The sequence below is a fragment of the Odocoileus virginianus genome, chromosome 20, assembly GCF_023699985.2.
Source record: "Odocoileus virginianus isolate 20LAN1187 ecotype Illinois chromosome 20, Ovbor_1.2, whole genome shotgun sequence".
Classification (NCBI taxonomy): Eukaryota; Metazoa; Chordata; class Mammalia; order Artiodactyla; family Cervidae; genus Odocoileus; species Odocoileus virginianus.
In genome coordinates this window covers 25,861,635-25,886,263 of record NC_069693.1, presented here as the reverse complement: position 1 = coordinate 25,886,263, position 24,629 = coordinate 25,861,635, and the positions used below count along the sequence as shown (strand labels likewise).

General features: G+C 53.8%; 2 protein-coding genes and 1 non-coding gene across 7 annotated transcripts in view; 2 read left to right on the top strand and 1 right to left on the bottom strand.

The window, feature by feature from the left end:
- The window catches only part of AGRP (agouti related neuropeptide), a 37,028-nt gene extending 15,493 nt beyond the window's left edge, over positions 1-21,535 (bottom strand). Inside the window, exon 1 of the mRNA XM_070451142.1 lies at positions 20,706-21,535. Within this exon, the coding sequence (XP_070307243.1) occupies positions 20,706-20,708 (3 nt within the window). The 5' untranslated portion in view covers positions 20,709-21,535. The remainder of the gene's footprint in view (positions 1-20,705) is intronic.
- The window catches only part of RIPOR1 (RHO family interacting cell polarization regulator 1), a 19,013-nt gene continuing 8,951 nt past the window's right edge, over positions 14,568-24,629 (top strand). For 4 of the 5 annotated variants that reach the window (XM_070451138.1, XM_070451137.1, XM_070451136.1 and 1 more), the window contains exons 1-11: positions 21,533-21,659; positions 21,772-21,924; positions 22,073-22,151; positions 22,872-22,895; positions 22,987-23,040; positions 23,183-23,335; positions 23,446-23,509; positions 23,603-23,646; positions 23,725-23,850; positions 24,248-24,396; positions 24,470-24,599. In XM_070451138.1, the coding sequence (XP_070307239.1) occupies positions 21,556-21,659; positions 21,772-21,924; positions 22,073-22,151; positions 22,872-22,895; positions 22,987-23,040; positions 23,183-23,335; positions 23,446-23,509; positions 23,603-23,646; positions 23,725-23,850; positions 24,248-24,396; positions 24,470-24,599 (1,080 nt within the window). In that variant the 5' untranslated portion in view covers positions 21,533-21,555. Of the gene's footprint in view, positions 20,726-21,532; positions 21,660-21,771; positions 21,925-22,072; positions 22,152-22,871; positions 22,896-22,986; positions 23,041-23,182; positions 23,336-23,445; positions 23,510-23,602; positions 23,647-23,724; positions 23,851-24,247; positions 24,397-24,469; positions 24,600-24,629 lie in introns of those variants that run through there. The other variant, XM_070451140.1, reaches the window with a different exon arrangement.
- On the top strand, positions 17,256-17,328 carry TRNAW-CCA (transfer RNA tryptophan (anticodon CCA)). The gene has a single exon. It is a non-coding gene; the product is annotated as a tRNA-Trp (tRNA).

Here is a 24,629-nt window from a genome sequence, read left to right as displayed (position 1 = left end):
CCTCCATCCTTCCTGCCCTATCTCACTCCCAGATTCCTTGAACATACTGACATGTCTGCTGCACACTCACCCATGGAAAGAATAGCATCCTGCAACCCGTTATACACTCAGCCTGGTGCTGAGGCTGGGCTCTGTCAGTTCCTTGGTAGTGAGTGTTCTCTCCTGTGGTCACTTTAAAACACAGTCATGAAATTCTTTAGCATTGTTCCATTTAGAGATGGGGGTCTATGACCCATCTCCTTGAATATGGACTCCGCAGCTACTTAACCGATAGAGTATGGTGGAAATGACACTGTATTAGTTTCCAGATCTAGGCCTTAGAAAACTAGCATCTGCCCTTTTCTGTCTCCTCTGAGATGTTGCTACTGGAACCCAGCTGCCATGCTGTAAGGAAGCCCAGGCCACCCCATGGAGAGTCACATGTGAGGGGAGCAGCATAGAGTGCCCACTTGAAAGCCCTGTGAGTTACCTTGGACATGGATTCTCCTGCCAACTATGTATGTGTTGGGATGAGGGGGTGCAGAATGCAGAGATGAACTGTCCCCACTGAGTTCGGCTCATTTTGTAGATTCATGAGCAGACTATATGCTTGCAGTATTTTTTAAGTTACTAATGTCAGGAGTGCTTTGTTTGCAGTGATAGATAACTGATGCATCCCCCACTGGGGGCGGAGGGAGCGGAAGGGGCCAGCTCGCTATCCCCACAGCTGGGTCCTAAATCAGTGCTTGGTCCTTCAACAAGTACCTACTGAGTGGCCATCAAGTGCTGGACACTGTGCCACAGGGTGAGGAGTTAGCAGTGAATGAGGTGGACCTACCCTGCCTGGTGGGCACAGCTCAGGCACAGAAATGAAACGACTGTAGCCTCACCCTGAGAAAGGGGGAGGAAGAACTGTCTCTCAGGGGCTGGGTGGGGAGCGGGTATGTTATTTCCAAGCTGAGACCTGACCCTGGAAAAGGAGTCACCATGCCAAGAAGCAGAGAAGGGGCAGATGGAGTACCAGGCACCTGTTCTGGCCAAGGTCGCCAGATTTGGCAAATAAAAATAAAAAATTTAACATCCAGTTAAAGTTGAATTTCATATAAACAGCGAATAGTTTTTTAGTGTATATTTGTGTGTGTGTGTGTGTGTGCGCCCCATGCAATATTGGGGACATTCTTATACTGAAAAGTTGTTCATTATTTATTTGAAATTCAGGTTTAACTGGGAGTCCTGTATTTTATCTGGCAACCCTAGTTCTAGGGGAGAAGGAGAGGAGGGAAAAAACGTTTCCAATTTCAAGGGACAGTTCAGAAAGCCAGATGTAGCACACAGGCAAACAGCACCCAGAGGCATGAGAGAGAAAGGTAAGTAGGAGCAAAGTCATAAAAGGTCACCTTGCTGAGGTCCGTTTTGAGTTTCACCCTGAAGCAGTGGGGAGCGGTGGGAGGGTTTAGAGCAAGGGAGAGACACAGTAGTTTTGTCTTTTAGAGATTGCAGGCTACTGTGTGAGGGGGTGGGAGCATGTAGGCAGGAAAACCAAGAGAAAGGAGTCTCTTGCCCTGCAGTGCTCCTCCTCTGCGTTGTCACCACGAAGCCATGAGAACACTGGTGGACTAATCTCCCCACTTTATATTTTTTTCTACAATATGTTTGTTTTTTTTACAATGTGTTTTAAGCCATAAATTTCCCTTAACCACTGCCCCAGGATATCCCACAAGTTTTGATATGTTTAGGTTTTATATCACTTCATTCAGAATATTTTCTAATTTCCCTTAATATGTCTCTGACCTATGGACTCTTTATGTTGTATGATTTCCAAATATTTAAGAGTTTTCCATGTATCTCATTGTCATTTATTTTCATTTCCTTCCACTGTGGGCAGAGGACATACTTGGCACATTCTTTGAATTTTATGAATATCGTTTGGTGGGTGAACATATGGTCTATCATGGTGAAGGTAGCACGTTTGCTGGAAAAGAAAGTGACTGCTGCAGCTGTTGTTTCATCTTCGTAAATGTCACTTCCAATCAAGGTGGTTGACAATGTTCTTCTGTTCTTCTATGTGTTTCCTTATTATTTAGTCCAGAGCTATTCTGTCCTCTAATGGTGTGGGGTGTAAAAAGCTTCAGTGATTGTTATAGATTAGCCTAGTCCTCTCCTGTTTTGGTCAGTTTTTTTCTTCAAATGTCTCGAAGCTCTGTTGCTGCACACACACACACATGCATGCATGATTATTATGACTGTAGCCATAGGGAGCTCCCTGTTAGCTTGGATAACACTCATCCCCTTAAAAGTCCACCATGTCTGATAGCATTACCACCACCACAGCTTTCCTAGGCTCACTGCCAGCTTAGCGTACCTTTATCCATTCTTTACTTTCACCTGATTTGTGTCTTTACATTTAAAGTGAGCATAATTATAGACAGCATATATTAATAGTTGGGTCTTTTCTGTTCACTGGAGGATTTCTGCCCTTTAATTGGTATTTTAGTACAATTGCATCTAATCATTACATACATTATTGATATGGTTGACTTAGTTCCAGGATTTTACTACTTGCTTTCTGGTTTTCCTCTGTCTTCATGCCTCTGTTCCTGTTTGGATTGTGGAGGAAGAATACACCATTTTTGGCACTCTATCTCAATCATTTATCAGGTGATGTGCTAATTTTGAGTGATTTCTTTTAAATTTTATGTATTTATTTACTTTTAAACATTTGTTTATTTGACCATTCCAGGTCTTAGTTGTGGCATGTGGGATCCAGTTCCCTGACCTGGGATCGAGGCTGGGTCCCCTGCATTGAAAGCATGGAGTCTTAGCCACTCATCCACCAGGGAAGTTCGTTTGAGTGATGTTTAGAACTGGAACAAACTCTGCAGCAGGTCCAAGGCTACATTATGAGCAGTCCTGCCACTTATGTAAAACAATAAGGTAGATTCCAACGTGGAGGAAGACGTTATAGGGAGTCTTGGGCAAGCCCCAGCAACATTAGAAGAGTAATTGCTGACGTTGGAATTGACTGAGTTCATGACTCTGGGTGGTCATGTGACCATGTGGCTAGAACTGCCTGTCATGAACTGGGTGCTGGCAGACCCACAGAATCATTAGGTTGGTCAGGCCAGGCATCCAGTCCATCATTATTTAGATGTTGTATATCCCAGATCAAGCTTAGGCAGATCCAAATAGTATAACTAATCTCTATAAACAGATGGCTCAAACACCAGTGTTGCCTAACACTGTTGCCCTGATGCCTCTTGCATCGTCTCTCACCCATACATTATGTGGGATATCCAGAAAATGGCTAATAGAAGGGGAGAAGCCTCAAGCTTGGTTCAAGGACACATTATCTTGGTATGAAGGAGACAAACTGAAAATGAACTGCTGTTCCATTACACCCCCAGCTGTGAGAGGAAGTCTCCCCAGTGGAGAAAAATTTGAGCAGTGCACGTAGCCAGATGTGAAAGCAGGAGCTGCTTCATGGGCCTGAGAGCTGTTTTGTCACAGCCTGCTCAAAAGGGTCCCACAGTTGTTTAATGCTCTGCTGTTGCCATCTTGAAATTCATAATTGTTCTGAGCAAGGTGCTCTGCACTTTTATTTTGCACTGAATCTCACAAAACAAGTCCTGGGCTAAAGGTTCCAAGACAAGTGCAGAATAGAGGACCCATAGAAGATAAGACTGCCTTGATCTATATGTGCCATGATGTGTGTGTGTGTGTGTGTGTGTGTGTGTGTGTGTGTGTGTGTACGCACAGCAGAATGCTACTTGTTAGGTCCTCAAAAATGATGACTGTTGTTACCCTCTGTTGATGATGACTCTGATGATGATGATAAGAGTTATTGGACTCCTCCAGCATTGTTCTTTAGATTTCATTTAAGCCTGATTAACTCACTATCCATGAGCCATCCCTCTGTTTTGCTTCACTGAAATGAAAACAGTGAAAAAATGCAAAGCATTTTTTATTCAAGCAGTGTCTTTGACCCTCAGGAGCTTAACACAAACACATACCTAGGCTTTCAAACACCCACTAAGGTTTTTTGCACACTCTTCATTCAACCCGCATCCAAACAGTTGCATCAGCAGTCCCTAATATCCCATCCCACCCCCACCCCGCTGCCACAGAGTCTCTCAGAATTCACACAGATAGGCACCCATATTCTCCCAGGTCATCTGGGTGAGTGTGGGTGATGTCTGTACGATTCCACCAGTTCGGTCTGAAAATTCCTGCCAGGGACAGCTGATGAGCAACCCTATCATTTTCATTTGAAAATTTCTATCACAAATTAGAAATTATGCATGCCCTGGTGGCTCAAATGGTAAAGAGTCTGCCTGCAATGCGGAAGACCTGGGTTCAATCCCTGGGTCGGGAAGATCCCCTGGAGAAGGAAATGGCAATCCACTCCAGTATTCTTGCCTGGAAAATTCCATGGACTGAGGAGCCTGGTAGGCTACAGTCCATGGGGTTGCAAAGAGTTGGACACGACTGAGCAACTTCACTTCACTTCATGATTTCTGGTGCCTAAGAAGGATGAGAAGGTTTGGCATCTTGAAAGGGCACTAGATACATGTCTATAGTTTTGTAGATTTCCAGGGAGAGCCAGAGGTTGTGATTATGTGAAAGCTTAGCAAGGAAACAGGTGATTCTGTGCCCTTGTGGAGTTTGGAGTTTGGGGATCTGGCACTGGGGATACAAGGGCCCTGGTTTAAGGAGGGCTGCCTATGTCAAGGGGAAAACCAGCAATTCCACCACCGCTCATGATACAACATATCTAGGGGTTTAGATTTTAAAAACCAGGGCCAGGAGAGGGTGGGCATGAAGGACGGTGTCACCTGCTCCTTTCACATTTCCTACAAGAAAGAAAGCCCCGCGGAGACTCGTGGCTCAGTAAATGAGTCACTGGCTTTATAAGCCAAGAGAGACGGAAGACAGACTCCAGGAGACAAGCAAGGAGGAGGCTTGGAGAAGGTTTTCAGCTTCTGTGTGAAGCTGTCAAGTCTCTCTGCTTTTGTGGAAACTGGAGAAAAACAACAGTGAGAAAGACTAGAGAAATACAAGGGACCAGACAGGGCTCAAGTGAGAGCCTGTGCATTTGGGCAATTTAGAATGACTGATGAAACCACGCTGGCAAATTATCCAGGCAGCTTTAGCGAGGGAGAAAATCCCCCAGTGTTTCAAGCCCCCGCAGCCAGTCCTAATCCAACGGGAACTCACAGCCACTGAGCAAGTCATCGCATTTGTACCAGGCGACAAGTAGGAAGATTCAAGGTGTGAGCCACTGTGCTGAGCCTCGAAGGCTTCTTGACACTTAGGATAGGACTGTTCAGACACATTGAAAGTCAGGCTAAATTTCAGGCAGAGGCCTGGATCAGAGAGAGCAGGACTCCTTGTAAGAAATGAATGGAGAGCAGTTTGGGGAACAGAAGCACAAGAAAGGACTGGATGGATCCTTTCTCTTTTCTCATTTTGGATTATTTGTTTGCTTAGCCAGTTTAGGGAGGTACATCTCCTAAGTGCCAGGCAGTATATTTGACACTTTGTTTATTTTCTGAGCAATTCAATTTGCCAGTGTTTACTGAGCTCCCTGAGGAAGTGAGCTGGGCCCAGCCACGGAGCAGGCAGAGGGCACAGCAAGAGCAAAGGCCCAGAGATGGGAACTCACAGAAAAGTCTCAGGGAAGAGTCGGGAGTCCCTTGGGGGCCAGAGTGGGATGAGCTAGCTGAGGCCTTAGGGAAGACTGAGCTGATCTTCCGACTCGAGCCTGGTGGGGAGCCGGATGAGTCCTGGAGAGATTCTGGCCAAGAAGCGAGGCCAGGTGGGGGAGGTCCTCCCTCAGCACATTCTCTTCCATGTGACTCTGGGGATATTAATAATTAACCCAGGGGCTCACACAGCTGCCACCACTGCCCTCAGGCCCTCCCTGTATGACATCCAGGCCACACTCCCGCTGCACAGCTCTGTGGGAGAAAGGAGTCTTGTTAGACACTTATCAGATGTGCTGGCCTGGAGTCCCCCTCACACCAGTCTGCCTCCTGGGATAGTCTCCGCCAGCTCTCTGGGCTTCCAAAGAGCCTGGGCTGATGGCCGCCTTCCCCCCAGGCTAGAGACTTGCCAACTCTCTGCTGGTCAGAGTCCTTTGGGCCCTCCAGGATCTTGACTCAATTCAACAATGACATCTTGGGGAGCAGGGCAGCCCTGGGAGGGAAGGTAAGCATCTTGGTCCCCATCCCAGCCTGGCCACAGATTCACTGGCCTCAGGCCTGGCCTTTCTCTCTCTGCAGCTTGATGACTTTGGAGATCTAGGGCCTCTGAGTGTGGGAACTGGGCACAGAGCCTGGTGACCTGATGTAGAACTAGCCTTGGTGTCGGGTACCTGGAGAGGAGCAGGTGGCCCTTTGGGGAGAGGAAGCAGACAAGGGCTGTGGTGGGAGAAGCACAGGGCATTGTGAAAGCAAAGAAGAGGTGGCTGACCTGGCCTGGGATCCAGAGGAAGTAGTGTCTGAACTGAGACCTGAAGGGTGGATGGGAGGCACCAGGTGAAGGAAAGAGAAAAAAAGATGCTAGAACAGCTTGTGCAAGGACACAGGGACATAGGAAAGCAGGATGTATTCAGGGAACAAAGAAGTTCATTCTGGCTAGAGCTGGGACCTCACTGGGAGGAACTGGCCAGAGAGTTAGGACCAGCAGGGAAGCGAGAAGGGACAGGGCCTGATAATGCCGGAGCCATCCAGCGGCTCTGTGAGGAATGGACCAGGCTGGGTGAAACCAAGGGGAGGACTGCAGGTGGTGCCTTGGCCACGGGGCAGGGAGGATGGGGCAGACCTAATGGCCAAAGAGGTGTCAGGGGAAAGGCCCCCCAGACTAACCTGAGAACCTGGGAGGGAGAGCAGTTCTGGGAGATGGGGTCGACTTTACACAGTGAGTTTGGGATGCCCAAGGGTCATCTTAAGTGGGGAAATAGCGAAAGAGATGGGGAGCCAAGGCTCAAGGCATCACTGTGGAACAGAAACAAAGGCCTGGACTTTGTCAGGATGGGCTGGGGAAAAGAATCAAGGATGAGGGGAGGGGGCCTGGCACCCTGTGAAGACCATGGTGGAGCATCAAGAGATGTAGCCAGAGCAGCAACTAGAAACCCAAGAGGAGCAGTCACAGCAGCCAGAGAAGTTTCAGAAGAGGGGGGCGGATCATCCATGATCAGCACTGATCAAGTCAAAGGCAGAGAGGACTGAGAAGCTGAAGGTCAGGGAACTTTACAAAGAAGCTTGAGCAGTGAAGGGGGGGGGGGGGGTTAATGGTGGTAGTGGGCTTCCCCAGTGACCATGATATGTAATCAGGTCTGAGTGTGAGCAAGACCGCTGCACAGGGCTGAAGAACTTGTGCACTGCACACTCCAGTGCACACACCTTTCCACAAAAATGTAACTTGGGATAAGTGGGCACCCCCTGGAGTTTGGTGATACTTTGTGAAGCCTGTTTGTTACTGCAGTGTGGAGACTTCCCACACGGTGGCGCCAAAGACCAACACCATATGTCTCGGGCTTGGCTAGGGCAGGGTAGGGGTCGGTTTGATGAAGATGGTTGGCCTCCAGGTCGTCATCCCACGTGTGGTGGGTATTGCCGGATGCCCATTGGCTAGGACCTTGCCCACCTCGACGCCCTCCAAATCTCTGTCAGAACAGTTCTAGCAGTAGGAACTCAGAAGTAAACTATGCCCCACACACTGTAGCCTTTGCCAGGGGGCCTGGCCTGAAAGGGTCCCAGGGGAGCAACTCATCCCATGATCTGGGAGAGGCGTGGTCATCCCTCCCACTTGTCCCTTAGGAGAAGGGATCTCAGGAAGGAAGGAAGAGCGCCTTGCCCAGCCTGAGGGACACAGTCACCCCAACCCACCCCACCAAGGCCCTGCTCACAGGTCCCCCTAGAGGCCAAAGTTGGCTCAACAGGAACAGTGGCAGAGATGGCCCCACCTGGGAGAGAGAACCCAGGGAAGTCACCTAATGTGCCTGGAGTAGAAGCTTACTCCGACCTGGTGTAGCGGCAGGCCTGGAAATGCCTGAACGCATGGTGTAAGTGGCCATGGTGTCTTTGAAAACGATGACATGTTTATTGAAAAACCATTCTTTGAATAAGGAAATACAAAGAAGATAATAAAGCCGGGTGAAATTATGCCCAGAGATGATGACCACTGCTGGCACAGGGATGAAACTCCTGACGGCTCTTGGGGGCAGTGGATGCAGGTTTGAGCCAAGGAGGCTCCTACTATTGGAGAACGGACTGGCTTTTCTGGTGCCTTACCTCAGCCCTCTGTGACTACTGTGTTGAGCACTTTGCCCTATTCAGAGATACAAAACCCTCACTCCCTATTATGCCCAACTCTCAGACACACACAGTGGGCAGTAGCTGTGATTGGAGGTGGTCCAGGTTGGGATTGAAGGTGAATGGAGTTGGTGGTAGAACAGGCATACCTGCAGCCCAAGATTTACCCCCTTTCAAGCCTACAACTGCCCCCACCACTCACTAAAGTGCCTTAGCAGAGCATGGTGCCTTGCTCCTACTCTCATTTGACCTCTTGGTAAACCAGTTGACCATCATCACCTCTGAACTGTTTCTAGCCTTGATCCCTCTTTCCTCTGTGCATGTGTCCAACTGCCTTCTGGCTATCTCCTCCTGGATGGCTAGTCCCCAGACCCCTCAGAGGTCACCTGCCTAAACTGACCATATCACCTTCCCATAACCTGCCCCTCCAGGTCTCTCCATATCATTGAAAAATGCCATCATTCACCCATCACCCAGACCCAAAACTCTGGCATGATCTAGAATGCTGGCCTCTCTAGACCTCACATCCCATCATCAGCCCCCAGCCCTCCATTCTACCTCCTGAGCCTCTCTTAAATGTCTCTATCTCTACTGCCCCCATTCTGGCCCAGGCCACGGTGACTTTAGCAGGGAAATGATAGCAGCCACCTTGCTGCCTCTACCTGTCCCCCCTAAACACTGCCTGAATGACCTTTGCAAACCAAAGGCATGACCACAGAATTCCCCAGCTTAAAGCCCAGGCTGTGTATCACCCTCCATACTCTTTAGCTAGTGCCCAAAGCCCGTCACCAGGTGCCCACATCCCCAGCACATACACAATTCTCCCACCACACTTTCTGCTTCCTGCCAGCAAAGGAGGCTGCTCCTCGCTACTGCACCTTGAACTCTGCTGTGCTCTCTCCCCAGATACTCCTCTGAAGACCTGCCCATTGCCTGCCTGCCGAAGGAGCCCCAACAAGGGGCTCCTTGTTGGGGCTCCAACTTGCCCTGTCCCTACAAAGCCCTTCCTAACCAGCACACACGCATTCTCCCACACAGACCGATGTGCACACAGACACAGTCACAATCACTCGCACTGGTGACATAAGAGGTGTAGAGACTCAGGGGTGATCTGTCCTCATTGACATTGAGCCCCCGAGCTCAGGGGCTGGGGGGCCTGACCTCTGTCCCCTTACTCCTGGTACCCCCAGGGCCAAGCATACACGGGGTTCCATGAAAGCTTCCTGAGTGAGTATCTGGTGAATGAATGAATGAATGTGTTCTGAGGTGTGTGACCACAGGCACCTTGGGGGGCAGACTTTTTATTCTGTCCCCTCCGAGCCATGGTGGGGGTGGGGCGGGGTGAGGGAAGCTTCCATTTTTCTGGGTTTTGGGGCTCGAACTGCATTACTTTCAAAAGTGGAACTAGCTGTGCCGTATGTGAGGAACTGGGATTCACTATGGTTCTCACCACCCTCTGCAGTCTATTAGAGGGATTTTTTTCTCAGAGCAGAGCCCGTCCCTCCAGGAATGAAGACGACGATTCTGGGCTCTGCCCTAGCTCCCAGCCAGCGCCAGGAGAGCTCTATTCAGGGAATGAGCCCGACTCAGAGCCAAACAGATTAGGATTGAGTGAGCTGAGCTGAAGCTCAGATTCCACCCCTTCCTCTGACCACAGAAAGAGGCCTCTGTGACATGGGTTTCAGCTGAGTCCTTCCTTCCCTGGCTCACTGGTTACTGGGGAGAGGCCTCTGGCACCTCGTGATTCTCAGACACTGTCCCTCCCTCAGGGCCCCGGAACAGAGTGGGAGACGGCCAGGTGAAGCCTCGGTGGTCCTGTCTGCTGCAGGCAGCCCCATCCATGCATCCCTGGCGGGAAAGGGGTGGGGAACCAGGACCAGTCACAGACAAGGACAGTAGGTGGTGATGGGTCCTCAGAAGGGGTGAGTGGGAAGCCAGAGGACACAGGTTTTTGGGAGGAGGTGACATTTGAGCTGTTTTTCAAGTGAATAAGGGAGAAGAGCATCCATGGAGAAGGCAGACTGGGAGAGGAGGCCAAGGCCAGAGAGGAGGGAGCATGTCCAGGGATCCTCAGGGAGGCTGATGTGGTGGAAACAGAGCAGAAAGGGCTGTTTCTGCTGGCAGAGCTGGCAGGACAGGTGGGAGATGAGGTCATCTAGGCCACATCTCTTGTGTCTTGGAGGCCCCACAATGGTCTGGATTTACCTTGAGGACGTTGGGGAACCAGTATGACCTCACTTATGATTTAAAAGATCATTCGAGGAAATTCCTTGGCAGTCCAGTGGCTAGGACTCCATGCTCCCACTTCAGAGGGCCTGGGTTTGATCCCTGGTGGGAGAACTAAGATCCCACAAGTAGCACGGCACAGCAGAAAAAAAAAATTCACTCAAGTTTGTTAGGTACAAAGGAGGAGGCAGGAAGGCCAGAAAAGGCCTCATGCAGAAATGTGGCCAGATACCGGACAGAGACTGATTGACTGTGAAGAGCAAGGGCATCATCTGTTAAAAGTGGGAATTTTCTGGAAGTGGAATTCCAGACCAAGAAAGACTTCCTTGGACAGTGCCCTGATAAGCCCCTACAATCACTGCTGCCTCATCAGTGTGTGCGTGCATGCGAGCTAAGTCACTTCAGTCATGTCTGACTCTTTGCTACCCCATGGACTGCAGCCCGCCAGGATCCTCTGTCCATTGGATTCTCCAGGCAAGGATACTGGAGTGGGTTGCCATTTCCTTCTCCAGCGGATCTTCTCAACCCAGGGATTGAACTGTTCTCTTACGTCTCTTGCATTGGCAGGCTTAAAACTCAACATTCAAAAAACTAAGATCATGGCATCCAGTCCCATGTATTTACTTCAAGGAAAATAGATGGGGAAACAATGGAAACAGTGACAGACTTTATTTTCTTGGACTCCAAAATCACTGCAGATGGTGACTACAGCCATGAAATTAAAAGATGCTTGCTCCTTGGAAGAAAAGCTATGACAAACCTAGACAGCATATTAAAAAGCAGAAACATTACTTTGCTGACAAAGGTCCGTCTAATCAAAGCTATGGCTTTTCCAGTAGTTGTGTACGGATGTAAGAGTTGGACCATAAAGAAAGCTGAGTGCCAAAGAGTTGATGCTTTTGAACTGTGATGTTGGAGAAGACTCTTGAGAGTCCTTTGGACTGCAGGGAGATCCGACCAGTCCATTCTAAAGGAAATCAGTCCTGAATATTCATTGGAAAGACGGATGCTGAAGCTGAAGCTCCAATACTTTGGTTACCTGATGTGAAGAACTGACTCACTGGAAAAGAGCCTGATGCTGGGCAAGATTGAAGGCAGGAGGAGAAGGGGATGACAGAGGATGAGATGGTTGAATGGCATCACCAACTCAATGGACATGAGTCTGAGCAAGCTCCAGGAGTTAGTGATGGACAGCCTGGCATACTACAGCCCATGGGGTCACAAAGAGTTGGACACAACTGAACTGAACTGACTGAGCACTATCTGGGAAGCCCCTGGCAATGGCACCAGGACAACTGTATGCCACTGCTTCCCCAGGGGCCACCATGCTACCCAGCCCTGAGTCCTCAGTGAGTGAGTGTTGAGTGAATTAATAAACAACAGAACAACCTCTGGTAGCAGGAGGAGGGGTGCAGGGAAGGAGTGAATGTGAAACATGTTAAGGGGGTAGGATCTATAGGACTAAGAGGCTGAATTGAGGTGGGGTGAGAGAGAGGGACGTCAGGGGTTCATCCATTTACTCCTTCATTCACTCTCATTCAACAGTGGGAATGTTTTGAATTCATGAGCCAGGGACACTGGTGATGAGGAGAGCTGTATCGTCTGCAGAGCTTAGAGACTCACAGTGAGCACACACGAGCACACACGCTTCCTGGTGGTGACACAAAGGCATGAGTCCATAGGACATGGGGACAGAGAGTACCAAGGAGAGGCTGTCTTCAGAGAAGATGGGCAGAGTCTGCCTTGCTGTGAAGATGACTTTACATGTGGGCAGGGACCAGCTGGTGCCAGTTTTGAGAGCTCCAGAGAGCCCCAGCCTCGCTCAGGTGGGAGCCTGGGTGGACAGTGGTGCTTCACAGAAATGAGAATCAGGGAAGAAAAGTCCCTCTGGGAAGGTCATGAGATCTGGTGGGTCATCCAGGGGTTCAGAACAGGAGAGGGCTCCACACAGAGGAAGGCTTGAGATGTTCAGCAGTGGATGGATGAAGTCCTGCGACTGGATGATATTGTAGGGTGGGGGAAACAGAAAGAAGGACCCAGTCTCTGGAAGCAGTCCCCAGGTCTACTGATACAGAAAAAAGGGTGCTGCAAAGGAAGGCAAAGAAGAGGAGCTGGAGAGGGGGGAGGATGGGGTGACTTGTGTCTCTGGTAAGAGCGGGTGAGGGAAAGGATGTCAGTACCCCTGAGGGCCCCTGCTGCCCCCACCCTGAACCTCTGGATAGTCAAGACCAGCCCTCAGGAGGAGGGGAGGCAGATATTTAGAAATCTCTTAAAATCCCTCGAACCACTTCTGGGTATGACTGTGCAGCCTCTAAAGATGATGGACTACATCATCTGGTGGGAGAGCTTTCAGGGTTGGAGAGGACCAGTGTTATTTTACTGAGGGGAAGGGTGGGGGAGTGGAGCTGACCCTTTGAGTCCAGTGTGAGGTCAGCCATGAGCTCCACCTCAGCCCACTCCAGGGGAGAGCCAGCATTGTAGCCCCTTACTGGAAAAGAGTGGGTTCTGGCCCCCTTGGCCAGCAGGTACCCAGATCTTGCCAGGATCCTCACCCATGCTCCCAGAGTGAGCCTGAGACTCCACAGATGCATGTGCCCAGGGAGTGGTTAACACGTGGCCTAGCTAAGAGCTCAGACTTACTGGCCAGATGGTGGCAGGAAGGGAAGCCTGCGCCCAGAGCAGGGAAACTGAGGCTGGCAGAGGGGCAAGGCTGAGGGGCAGTGTCCAGACCCGGAAGGTGTCTGTCTGAGGAGCAGGCTTCAGGCCTTCCTGTTGCCCTCCCCGAAACTGGCTCTGATCGTTTCTTCCAGCCAACCCAGCAGTGGCAGCTCCAGGACCTGTTTCAGATAGAGGGGCCTTAAAGGTCTCTGGAGCCCACAGGATCTGTGGAGGTACCAGGCAAGCCAGGCTCCCCGTGGCACTAGGTTTGGGGGTCTGCGTAGGAAGGAATGTCTCCTTCCTGCCTTTGCTAATGGTTCTCCGAAAGCCGCCCAATTCCCGTGGATCCCGACCCCAAGCGCTGAGAACTCCCACCGCCCGCGTATTCTCCAGGATCCCTCTCGTCTCCACCCTGCCGGTCAAGCCCGTGGACGCCGCAGGCCAGCCGCCTGCCGGGTTAGTGGAGAGGGCGGAGCGAGCCGCGGGCGCCTCCAGGGGTGCTAGAGCCGCCGCGGGCGCGCCGGGGGTGGGGCCCAGCCGGCCAGGGGAGGAGCGGGGCGTCTGGGCGGCAGGCGGCGGAGCAGAGGGAGGGGCGGGCACCGGTGGCGGCGACAGCGGCAGCTGCGGCGCGACCTGACCCGGCAGGGACGAGTGCACGGAGAGCGCGAGGTCCGCTCAGCCAGCGCAGCCATGTGAGTGTCCCCGCCGTTTCCGGGGCCCGCGGCCGGGGCGGGGCTCGGGCGCGGCGGTTCTGGTGCCTCCTCTCGTCTGGGGAGTCCCGGATCTGCTGCCCCCGCTGCGGCCCTGTCCCGTGTCGCCCCATCCCCGGGACCCAGGCCCCACGGTGTCGTTCCTACCCTCCTCTCGGGCGCGGAGCTCGGCCTCAAAGGCTGCCGCCTCGGGGCCTGACTCACCCGGCGCTGCCGCCTCCCCTCCCACGGCCAGGCCCAGGCGGCCCGTGCCCCGGGGCTCTGGGGTGGGCCAGGCCTGAGGGTGGGCCCTAGGCGCCAGCCTGGGTGCTGGCACAGACGCTCATCGGGAGACCCGCTGCCCTCGCCGCGGGAGAAACTGAGCTGGGAATGGGGAGAGGGCCCCGTGGGGCGCAGGCCCGCCTACTAGATGAGCTAATCTCTCTGGCCCCACCGGCTGTACTAAGCCGCTTTGGGGCCCGACCCGAGGTAGCCAATCTGGCCTTGGACTGGACTCTTCGCCCAAATGTGGCGGAGGCTAGAGAGGATCGCCTGGCTCGGTGGGGGAACAGACCCTGTACCTGAAAATGAAAGGCTGGTGTGGGGACTCTGCAAGCAGCCAGGCCTGGACACCCTGCAGAACCGGTTTGGGGAAGGGGCTGCTCACCGTGGCTAGGGGTCTGGGTAAGCCTGGCTTTAGCACCCTCTATTCTCCTCTCCCCGAGACTAGAGTCTGGCCTCAGAGATTGACCCATCTCAGCCAGTTCTGGGTTGCTTTCTAATACAAGTCCAGGTTGGCTGGCCAAGCACCTACTGTGTGCAGTCTAGTATAACAAGAAAGATGGGCCATCTGTGGGGCTTGCCCTGGGCCTGTATTGCCCAATTGTCGGCACAGCCTTCTGAGGACGGTTAACAATCTGGCAGATGCAGAAACTGGCCCAGAGAGGTTAAGTAATATTCTGAAGGTCACACAGCTGGTTTGGAGAGAAGTGGGAATTAGACCCAGATCTGAATTATTGCCACTCTACTAACCGCTTCCCTGGCATGGAGGGTAGAGATGGGGTTGGGGGAGAGATGAGAATGGAGTGTGAGGTACAAAATAGTCCAGGGAGACCGGAGACTTATTTCCCACTTCAGCCTCCCTGTCCTGGGTCCTGTGGGGCAGCAGTTACAGAGGGGTACCTGGAAATGGGTGGGGGTGAGGGGAGCACACAGGGCACCGGGCTAGGTCCTCCCTGGGTGGAAAAGCAGGCAAGGAGGACGTGGCTGAGTCACTGCGGGCCCCTCGCTGGCTGCAGCTCCGACTAGCGCCTCTGCTAGGCCCAGCCCGGGGGAGGCCACAGGCTTCCAGTGCGCCGCCGTCCGGGGAATGTGACCAGCTGACCAGGGAGGGGGCCGGCAGGAAGTGAGGCCACCCGGCCGCCTCCGCCCGGTTCCGGGGTGGGGGGTCCCAGGCCGCACTGCGGCCCCTCTCCCTCCCTGCTCCCGCAGCTGCGGCATGACGTCAGCAACCGGGTTTGGGGCAGTTGCCATGGAGACAGGGGCAGGCTCTGGAGGGACCCCATTCTTCCCCGTTGCCGCTCCTGGCCCGGGTTATTTTTAGCGTCTGTTTACCTCTGTCCTGGGCGGTCCTGCGGTAGGGCGGGGCGGGCTGGGGGACTCCCAGGAAAGCGGCTGGCCTGGCATTCCTCTGAGCTAGGCAGCACAGGTGGCAAGACCTCCTGCCCCACATAAGTGCAGCAGTTTCGGCCTGAAGAGGGGATTGAAGGCTGTGGGATCTGGGGCCACGCAGGCGACCAGAGTTCCTTTCTTAGCTGCTCCAGCTGGCCATGCCGCAGGTCCCAACACCCTTGAGACCTGGGTTCTTTCCCATGTCCAGAACAGACTTAAGGGCTGGCAAGAGTCTAGAGAGTCCCCTGACTCTTATCAGCCAGCCCCTCCTCCCGTTGAAGTGGACCCTTTCTCTTAGCTCAAGGGGTTCAGCTTTTCTCCCTGCCCCCGGCAGGGGAGATCCTGCCTAGTCACCCCCTGGAATTGTCACTTAGATTAATATTCTGATGGTCATTTGGACCAGCAGTTACATGTCCTGGTCCCCGTGGCAGAAGCCCAGTCAGAGAAAGAAAATTGATGGGAAGGTCAGCCTCCTCTGAGTCCGGCCCACCCACTCAGTTCCAGACTCCCAGGGATCCCCTACCGTGTCCTCCGGGGCTGCGGGTGGTGGTGCAGAACTCCACTTGCTGATACAATCAGAAAGGAAGGAAGGGAAGAGGAAACTGACCATGAGGTAGGGGAGTTGGGGGGACAGACTGGAAATGTACCCCTGAAGTACATTTGCCTCAGAGCATTCCCAGTTCCATCTGCCCCCAGCTCAGACTCAGTTCCTGCCCACCTCCACTGCTTTGGTGCAGGGCATGGAGGACACTGCAGTGAGCAGAGCAGGCAGGCCTCAGCCACCAGAGCTCACAGTCTGGTTAAAAGACAGACCCTAAAGGAGAACTGACAACAGAATTATGTGACCTCAGGGATCAGAGAGAGGAAGCTATGAGGCGCCTACAAGGGGGAACCAATTGAGGGCAGGCTTCCTGAAGGAAGAGGTAGTAGGGTAAAAGAAAAAAGAGAGGGAGCTGGTCAGGCTGAGAGTAGTGGGAAGGGGGTATACGGTCAATGAGAGCTGCTGCTTATAGGCCTGGAGAGAATTCAGGGTAGCTGGAACAGAATGACCCTGGGGGAGCAGAGGATTGTGAGGGGAGGAGGAAGGTATGTGAGGGGAGGAACAGAGCCTGAAGGTCTTGTGGGTCATGTTAGAGAGTCTGGACTTTATCCTTGGGGTAGGGGGATGCCCATGGATGTTTCACAAGAGTTCGACTAGAGGGATGTGAAAGATACAGAGTCCTAGCCCTACTACTTAACAGCTGGGTCATCTCAGGCAGATTAATAATTGTTAATAACAGCAGTTAATATTTACTGTGTGCTTACAATGAGGTATTGTGTCCACCCCAACTTCCCTACCCCACATGCAATTCTCCCTTCCCCGAAAACTCCCAATAGAGGAAGTATCTCATTTCATCCTCCCAGCAGCCCTGATAGTTGTTATTATTACTGTTGTTATCCTCATTTAACAGATGGATATCTGCAGCCCAGAAAGGTTAGGAAATGTCTTGCCTGAAGTCACACAGCCAGTTAGCCTCAGGTTTCTCATCTGTGAAGTGGGGCTAATAGGACTCACCCCATAGGGTTGTTGTCAGGATTAAATGAGACGATGTTTATTAGTTAAGTACAATGCCTGGCATAGAAAGCACTTGATAAAGGACAGTTTTTATTGTTGTCAGGTGACTGGAGTTTCAAGAGGGGTAGTGCTGTTATTGAATGAAGAATAGATCATGGGACTTCCCTGGTGGTCCAGTGGCTAAGATGCCATGCTCCCAATGCAGGGGGCCCAGGTTCGATCCCTGGTCAGGGAACTTAGATCCCACATGTCGCAACTAAAGATCCTGAGTGCCGCAGCTGAGACCCAGTGCAGCCAAATAAATAAAACTAAAAAAAAAAACCCAAACAAACAAAAAAACAGATCATTGTGGGTTAGCATGGAGACAGGGAATTCATCAGGAAGCTGTTGTAGGATTCTGGGTGAGAACCGGTGATGGCTTGAACTTGAGTTCTAGGTGAGGGGGTGGATGTGACGGGACAGATGCCAGAGATGGCAGGAGTGGGTGACTGAGTAGATGTGTGGGTGGGTAACAGAGACTGAGGCATCCAGGATGATTCTTAGTTTCTGTCTTTAACAACTGGATACATATATGATGGGCCTGTCATGGAGAGAGAAGGGAGAGTCAGGTTTGAGGAGGAAAGTGACTTTAGTTCGGGGACTTGAAATTCAGCACATCCCTAGTAACCCACTCCAGTTTGTTACTCAGCTTCCGGGAGGCATCAGGCAGGCAGCTGGATGAACAGGCCTGGTACTCAGAAGAACGGTTTGGGCAAGGAAAAGAGAAAGAAGCTGGGAACCTTTAGATGGTATTGAGCTGTGGGAGAGGTGCCCAGTCCATAAGTAGGGAGGAGGATGAGGATCATTCAGGGATGGGGAGAAAGACAGATAACCCTGTGGGAAAATAAGAAGTGCAGCCAGAGAGAGAGGTAGAAAGCCAGGGGTGTGTTGCCTCTTGAAATTCAAGAGAAGGAAAGGCTTGAGGAAGAGGAAGAGAACTGCCCAGTGAAAAACTTTGCTCGGATCAAGCAGGATAAGGACTAAACATTGAACACGCAATTCAGCAATGGGGAAGTCACTGGCAACCGTGTCATCCAGACCAGTCGGCAGTGCAGGGTACAGAAACTGGACAGGGTAGGAAGAAGAGTGGGTGGGTGGGGAGAGGAGGTGGAGGTGGACACACCTCTTCAAGAAACTTGGCTCTGAAAGAGCCAAATAGGGTGAGGGTGGGGTAGCTGGAAAGAGACTGCGAGTCCACAGAGGGGTCATTTCTTTTTATAGTTGATTTATTTAAAGTTAGCTTTGTATTGAAATAGAATATTCACACAGAAAGGGTACATGCCCTAAGTGGACAGCTCACAATACATTTTCACAAAGGAACACACCCATCCAGGATCAGGAAGTAGAACCCAGATTAGGAAACAGAACATAATCAGTACCCTGTCAGCCCCCTTGTGCTCCCTTCCAGTTACTACTCCCCAGGGCTAGTGTCACTGCTATTAATAGTTACTACTATCTATTGATTTCTGCCACCATAGGCTAACTGTTTTTGAACATCATATCAACTGAACGTCATATCAACTCATACATGTATCCTCTCTTGTGGTCTTGCTTCTTTCATTCAACCTTATGTCTGTAGGGTTCATCCCTGTTGTTGCATGTAGTTGTATGTTGTTCATTTTTTTCATTGTATAGCATTCTATTATATCTACCGGTGGGCATTTGGATATTTCCAGGGTTGTTTTCACCTTTTATGTGGGAGTGACTGGAACTTGTTTGAGGTTTGTGGCGAAAGACTGAAACATCTTCCATGGGAAGGGAGAGGGATGGCTAGGGCCACACGTGAGGATTTCCCACGTGGGAAACAAGAGCCTGGCTGAGGTTGAGACTTGCTCTTTTCCAGCCCAGCTGCTGTGCCAAGACCTCTGGTGGCTCCCGCTAGTCAGTGTGCAGGTGCAGAGAAGGCAGGGGGTTGGGTTGCCCAGGGTTGGTTTCTGCCAGGTAAGGGAGTAGCTCAGAGTGCCGGGGATATTAGCAGGTGGGCAAGCTGGAGGGGTGGCTGCAGATACAGGCTGGGGAGAAGGCTGTGCCGGGAACGTGGGAGGGAGGTGGCGGGGAGAAAGGAAGCAGAGGCAGCTTGTGAGCTTTGTACGGGGTGATGTCTGTGCAATAACAGTTGCCTCTCCAGTGACTAAAGATTGTTACTTAGTAAATAGTTGAATAAATGAGCTGAGAGCTTCAGGAGGTCTAGGGTAGAAGGCAGGTGAGATGGGGGTGATGGAGAGAGCCTGAAAGTTGTGGTCAGTGTGGTTCTGATTCAGGAAGGGGGGCACTCCAGAGCCAGGTGATGAGGCTGGGGTGTTCCGATGGAGGGTGGCTGCAGGGAGCAGAGAGTGGTGGGCAATCCACAGGAATGGATAGCTGCCAGAGTAGGGGGCCACAGCACTGTCTTCAAGGAGGGAGGGGGAGATAGCACTTCTCAAGATCCTGGGACATCTTGCATTTGAATCTGTATCTGGGGGTGGGGGTGACTGACTGGAAATGCAGATGCCTGGGCCCACCTCAGTCTTTTGGGGAGAAAGTAAGCCCAGGACGGCTGAATGGAGCTCAGGGAGCAGGAGTGTTTACAGGGTAGGGGAGCACCTAGCTCCTCTGAGGGGATGAGATGCCTAGTGGACCCTGGGCATGGTGGCCTCTATCCAGGCAAGAGTTGGATGGGGATAGTCAATGGAGAGATACTGGGAGCAAGAAAGGGCAAACATCAAGGGGATTCAGCCCATGCAAGCTGGGAGCCAGAGGATGGGGCCTCTCTCCTAGGAGGCAATTTCTGCTGGAGAGAAGGCGCTGATCAGCAGTGGGACCTGATCCTTTCCCCATGGCCTGGGGGTGGAGGGAGTCCCTCAGACTAAGCACCACTTTTGTGGGTGGAGGGCTGGGGGTGGTGCACGGTGCTGTGGGACTATCTGCCCCCAGTTCCTTCTCTTCCTTCTGAGGACAACAGCACATAATATGGGGTTGATCCTGTCGCCCACTTTAAGGTCCGCCTGTCTCAGCCTCAGGGCCGCCTCATGCTCAGTGCCTCTCTGCCATCCTTCCGCACAGTCCCTCCACTCAGCACCCGCAGCCCTTACTTCTGCTCTCTCAGAAGACCTCACATACTCAGAACCCCATCTCTCAGCCCTCTGTACTCAGACCTCTCTCAGCACCCTCCAACAGGCGCTCTATGAACCCCCTGTATAAACTACACTCAGTTCAGCCCCCACCTTGTTGTCTTCACTCTGTTTATCCCTCCACATACACCGCCACGCTCGATTCCCCTTACCCGCACTCCAGACCCGGCTGAGACGATCCCCATCAGTTCCCAGCCCGAGGGGAACCCCAGTCACCCCTCCCAGAGACCAGGGGGGCCGAGGGCCCGGTGCCCCCCTGATCCGGCCGGTCCCGCCCCATCCCGGCGGGCTGAGTCAGGCGGCAGGAACTGGGCGGGGGGCGGCGCCGGGAGGAGCTGAAGCCAGGAGCCAGTCTCTGGGAGCGAGCACGGAGTCCAGCCGGGCCGGCACCAAGGGGCCCTGGGCCGAAGTGGACTCGGGCGGGGGGGCCAGCGCGGGGACTAGGGGGCTGTCCCGGACCTACCATGAGCGCCAAGAAGAGAGGTAAGACCAGGTCTGGGGCTGCGGAGGCTCCGGGGCTGTCCCAGGGGCGTGCGGGCCGAGTTCTGGGCGCCCGGGGCGCGGGGTTCGCCGAATCTGTGTGGGGCTTTGTCAAGGATCTCTTCCCGCTAAGGTCCGGGCGAAGGCGGCTGTCTGTGACTCAGTTTCCCGATCCGAGTCTCAGGGAAGAGGAGGGGGCGGGGCCCTTCTCGGCACTGCCCCTCACCCTGGGAATCCCCGCGCTCTGGGCGCCTAGGGGCGGGTGGCGGCTGGAGGGGAGCAGCTTCCGCGGGGCGGGCGGGTCTGGGGAGCCCAACCTGCGCAGGCCGGGCCTGCCAGACCGCTCCGCTGGGCTCCAAGCATGCACCCCGCCCCGCCCCGTGACCTCCCGCGGCCTCTCGGGGTGCGGGCGTGGGAGCTCCTGGCCCCACTTGGGGGAGGAGGTCAGGGGCAGGGCTGGGGAGCCCGCCCCACGCCCGGGTAAACAGACGCTTCCGCACATTCTTTGCGTGCCCCTCCCCTTTCCTGCCCCTTCCCAGCCCGGGGAGGGTCCCAGCGCGACCCTCCTTCCTGCCCCGCGCGGCAGGCGGAGCCTGCACCTCTGCAGGAAGTGGGGGCCGAGCCGAGGCCACGCTGAGTCCGAGACCGAGTCAGCCGCGGCCGCCCTGTCATTAGGGCCCAGGCCGGTGCGTTTTGGCCTGCCAGCGGCAAGCGGTGGTGTCCGGCGGGACTGAGAAACAGAAGCTGGGCTGCAGGGAGGGGGCTTCAAGGGCTTGACTGGCGCTGGACACCCGCCCTCGCCACCCCCAGGGAGCCCCGCGCGGACTCATTCCATGATGTCCCTGTCGGTGCGGCCGCAGCGCCGCCTGCTCAGCGCCCGGGTCAGTAGGAGCCAGTCCTTCGCAGGCGTCCTCGGCAGCCAGGAGCGGGGGCCCAGGTAGGCAGCAGAGGGGGCTGACGGGTCCAGAGAGGTTGGCCGGGTGGGAGTGTGCCAGTGAGGGTGTGGGGGAGGACTTCTTGCCTCTTTCTGAGTGCAGTCTCTTCTTCAGGAGCTTCCCGGCCTTCAGTCCCCCGGGGCCCCCACGGAAGCCCCCGGCGATCTCCCGGGTGTCCAAGATGTTTTCAGTGGCGCACCCGGCCCCCAAGGTCCCGCAGCCTGAGCGCCTGGACCTGGTGTACACTGCGCTCAAGCGAGGCCTGACGTAAGCAGTGCCCTCCCAACCCCTTGTCCCAGGATCCCTTCCTGCTAATGGGAACCTTCCCCAGCCTCACTCCCTCTCCTCACTGCCCCTTCCTTGGGCAGATAGAGGCTGGAGAAGTAAGAAAACTCTGTGGTCACCGTTTACCCAGGGCCTATTTGGAAGTGCACCAGCAGGAGCAGGAGAAACTCCAAGGACAGATAAGGGAGTCCAAGAGGAATTCCCGCCTGGTGAGTGAAGAGTTGGCATACTGTATGTCCTGGATTAACGCTTTTTGCTTTTGTGGTGTTGGGGGGCTGGGCAGGGCCAGTGCTGGCTAACATCAGGGCTGTTTTCTGGGGTGACGCAGTCCAGGTGTGACTAGAAAAGGGGCATCAGGCAAAACTGATAGGAAGTTTCTCTCTTCCGCTTTCCCAGGCTGTGTGCACTTTCTACCTGTGACCCAGTGCCTGCCCCCCTGGAAACTTCCAGTGGGGTGGGTCAAACCCCGCTGACACGGACAGCAGGAGATTATGTTGAGATTAGGTTTTGGTGGTCCTGAGCGAGAGCCGTGGTTTTTTCCGGGGAGGAGGTCAGGGCTTCGTGGAGAAAGAACCGTTTCTGCTGGGTCTTGGAGAATCAACAGGAGTTCCGTGTCAGGGGGAACCAGGCATGAGGAGGCACAGAGTGCTCGTCCTAGGGATGGTCACAAAGGCAGTGGGCCAGGGGAAGGGTCTCACAGAAGAGGCAGGGGGAAGAGTGCTGGAGTGGTCCTGAGGACCAGATCTCTGACACCTGTAGAGACCAGGCATGTGAGAGGTAGGCCAGTCCCTGCTTTGACTGGAATGGCTGTGGACTGTGGTGTGAGAGGAGGAAGCCTGGGAGGGAGAGGTGCTGGATGCTCTGGCCAAGCGGGTGCCCCTGCTGGAGTTCTTCCCCTACCTCCTAATGTGCCCACTCCCCCCTTGCAGGGCTTCCTGTATGACCTGGACAAGGTGAGTGTATAGAGAATGGTGTTGGAAGAGGTTGACTCAGAGGTAGGTAAAGGGCCCTGGGCCTCAGGCTTCTAACACACCTTTCCCCCAGCAAGTCAAGTCCATTGAACGCTTCCTGCGACGGCTGGAGTTCCATGCCAGCAAGGTACTCATGCGGCGTACGTGTGTGTTTGCAGCCTGGGGTGGGGGGTCGGGTGTCACAGGGAGAGTGGGTGATGGGAGGCCCTGAGGGAGCAACCCCAGCAGTGAGTCTCAGTCCCCCTCTGCCACCCCACTCTTCTACCCAGATTGATGAGCTGTATGAGTCATACTGCGTGCAGCGGCGTCTCCGGGATGGCGCCTACAACATGGTCCGTGCCTACAGCACCGGCTCCCCGGGGAGCCGCGAGGCCCGGGACAGCCTGGCCGAGGCTACTCGAGGGCATCGCGAGTACACAGAGGTGAGGGATGTGTGCCCCTGAGGCTGAGGCACAGGGTACAGTAGAGTTGGTGAGAGGGGACTGGGTTTTGACTTCTTCCTGTCGTTCCCCGCCCCCATCTCTCCGTCCAGAGCATGTGTCTGTTGGAGAGCGAGCTGGAAGCACAGCTGGGGGAGTTCCACCTTCGGATGAAAGGTACCGAGCAGTGAGGCTGACTGGCGGCCAGGGGAGGGAAGTGTGTCCCTGAGACCCCTGGACCCAGCTCATCTCCTTCTCCCTGACTCCCAGGGCTGGCCGGCTTCGCCAGGCTGTGTGTTGGCGACCAGTATGAGGTAGGAGGATGGGAAGGGAGGGGCTGGGATGGCAGGGTCGCAACATGGAAGTCTGCTTCATCCTGCCTCTTCCCCTAGATCTACATGAAATATGGGCGTCAGCGCTGGAAACTACGGGGCCGCATAGAGAGCAGTGGAAAGCAGGTGTGGGACAGCGAGGAAACCGTCTTTCTGCCTCTGCTCACGGAATTCCTGTCCATCAAGGTGACGTCTCTGCCCAGGACCATAGGATACCAAGATCCTGTGACTCTGTGACCCATGAACCCTTTGCACCTTCATGACCTTGAGACCCTTAATGCCTGTGACCCCCACCTGTTTCCTTGGCTCTGTGAATGTGTGACCTCTTGACCTTCATGACCCTGTGATTTCCCCATGATCTTCTGACCTGGTGAATATTTGACCCCTGAACTCCCATGAGGCTGTGACCCCGTGACCATAGTGACTACAGATTTGGACCTCTGTGATCCCTGTGCTCCCAGAATGCTTCAAGCCTGCATGGATAGCCCCATGACCCTGAGACTGTGCAAGTTCAGACCTCTGATCCCCCACAATCTCATGACCCCTACACCCTTATGACCCCACCATGCATTCTTGGCTACAGGTGACAGAACTGAAGGGCCTGGCCAACCATGTGGTTGTAGGTAGCGTCTCCTGTGAGACCAAGGACCTGTTCGCTGCCTTGCCCCAGGTTGTAGCAGTGGATATTAATGATCTTGGCACCATCAAGCTGAGCTTGGAAGTGACATGGAGGTTGGTGGGGTTGAGGGACTTGGAGAGAGGGCTGGGATTTTTGTCGTCTGCTAACATCTCCTTTCCTCTCTAGTCCCTTCGACAAGGACGACCAGCCCTCAGCTGCTTCTACTGTCAACAAGGCCTCCACAGTCACCAAGCGCTTCTCCACCTATAGCCAGAGCCCACCAGACACACCCTCGCTTCGGGAACAGGCCTTTTATGTGAGTCACATTCCAGGCTCGGCACCACCT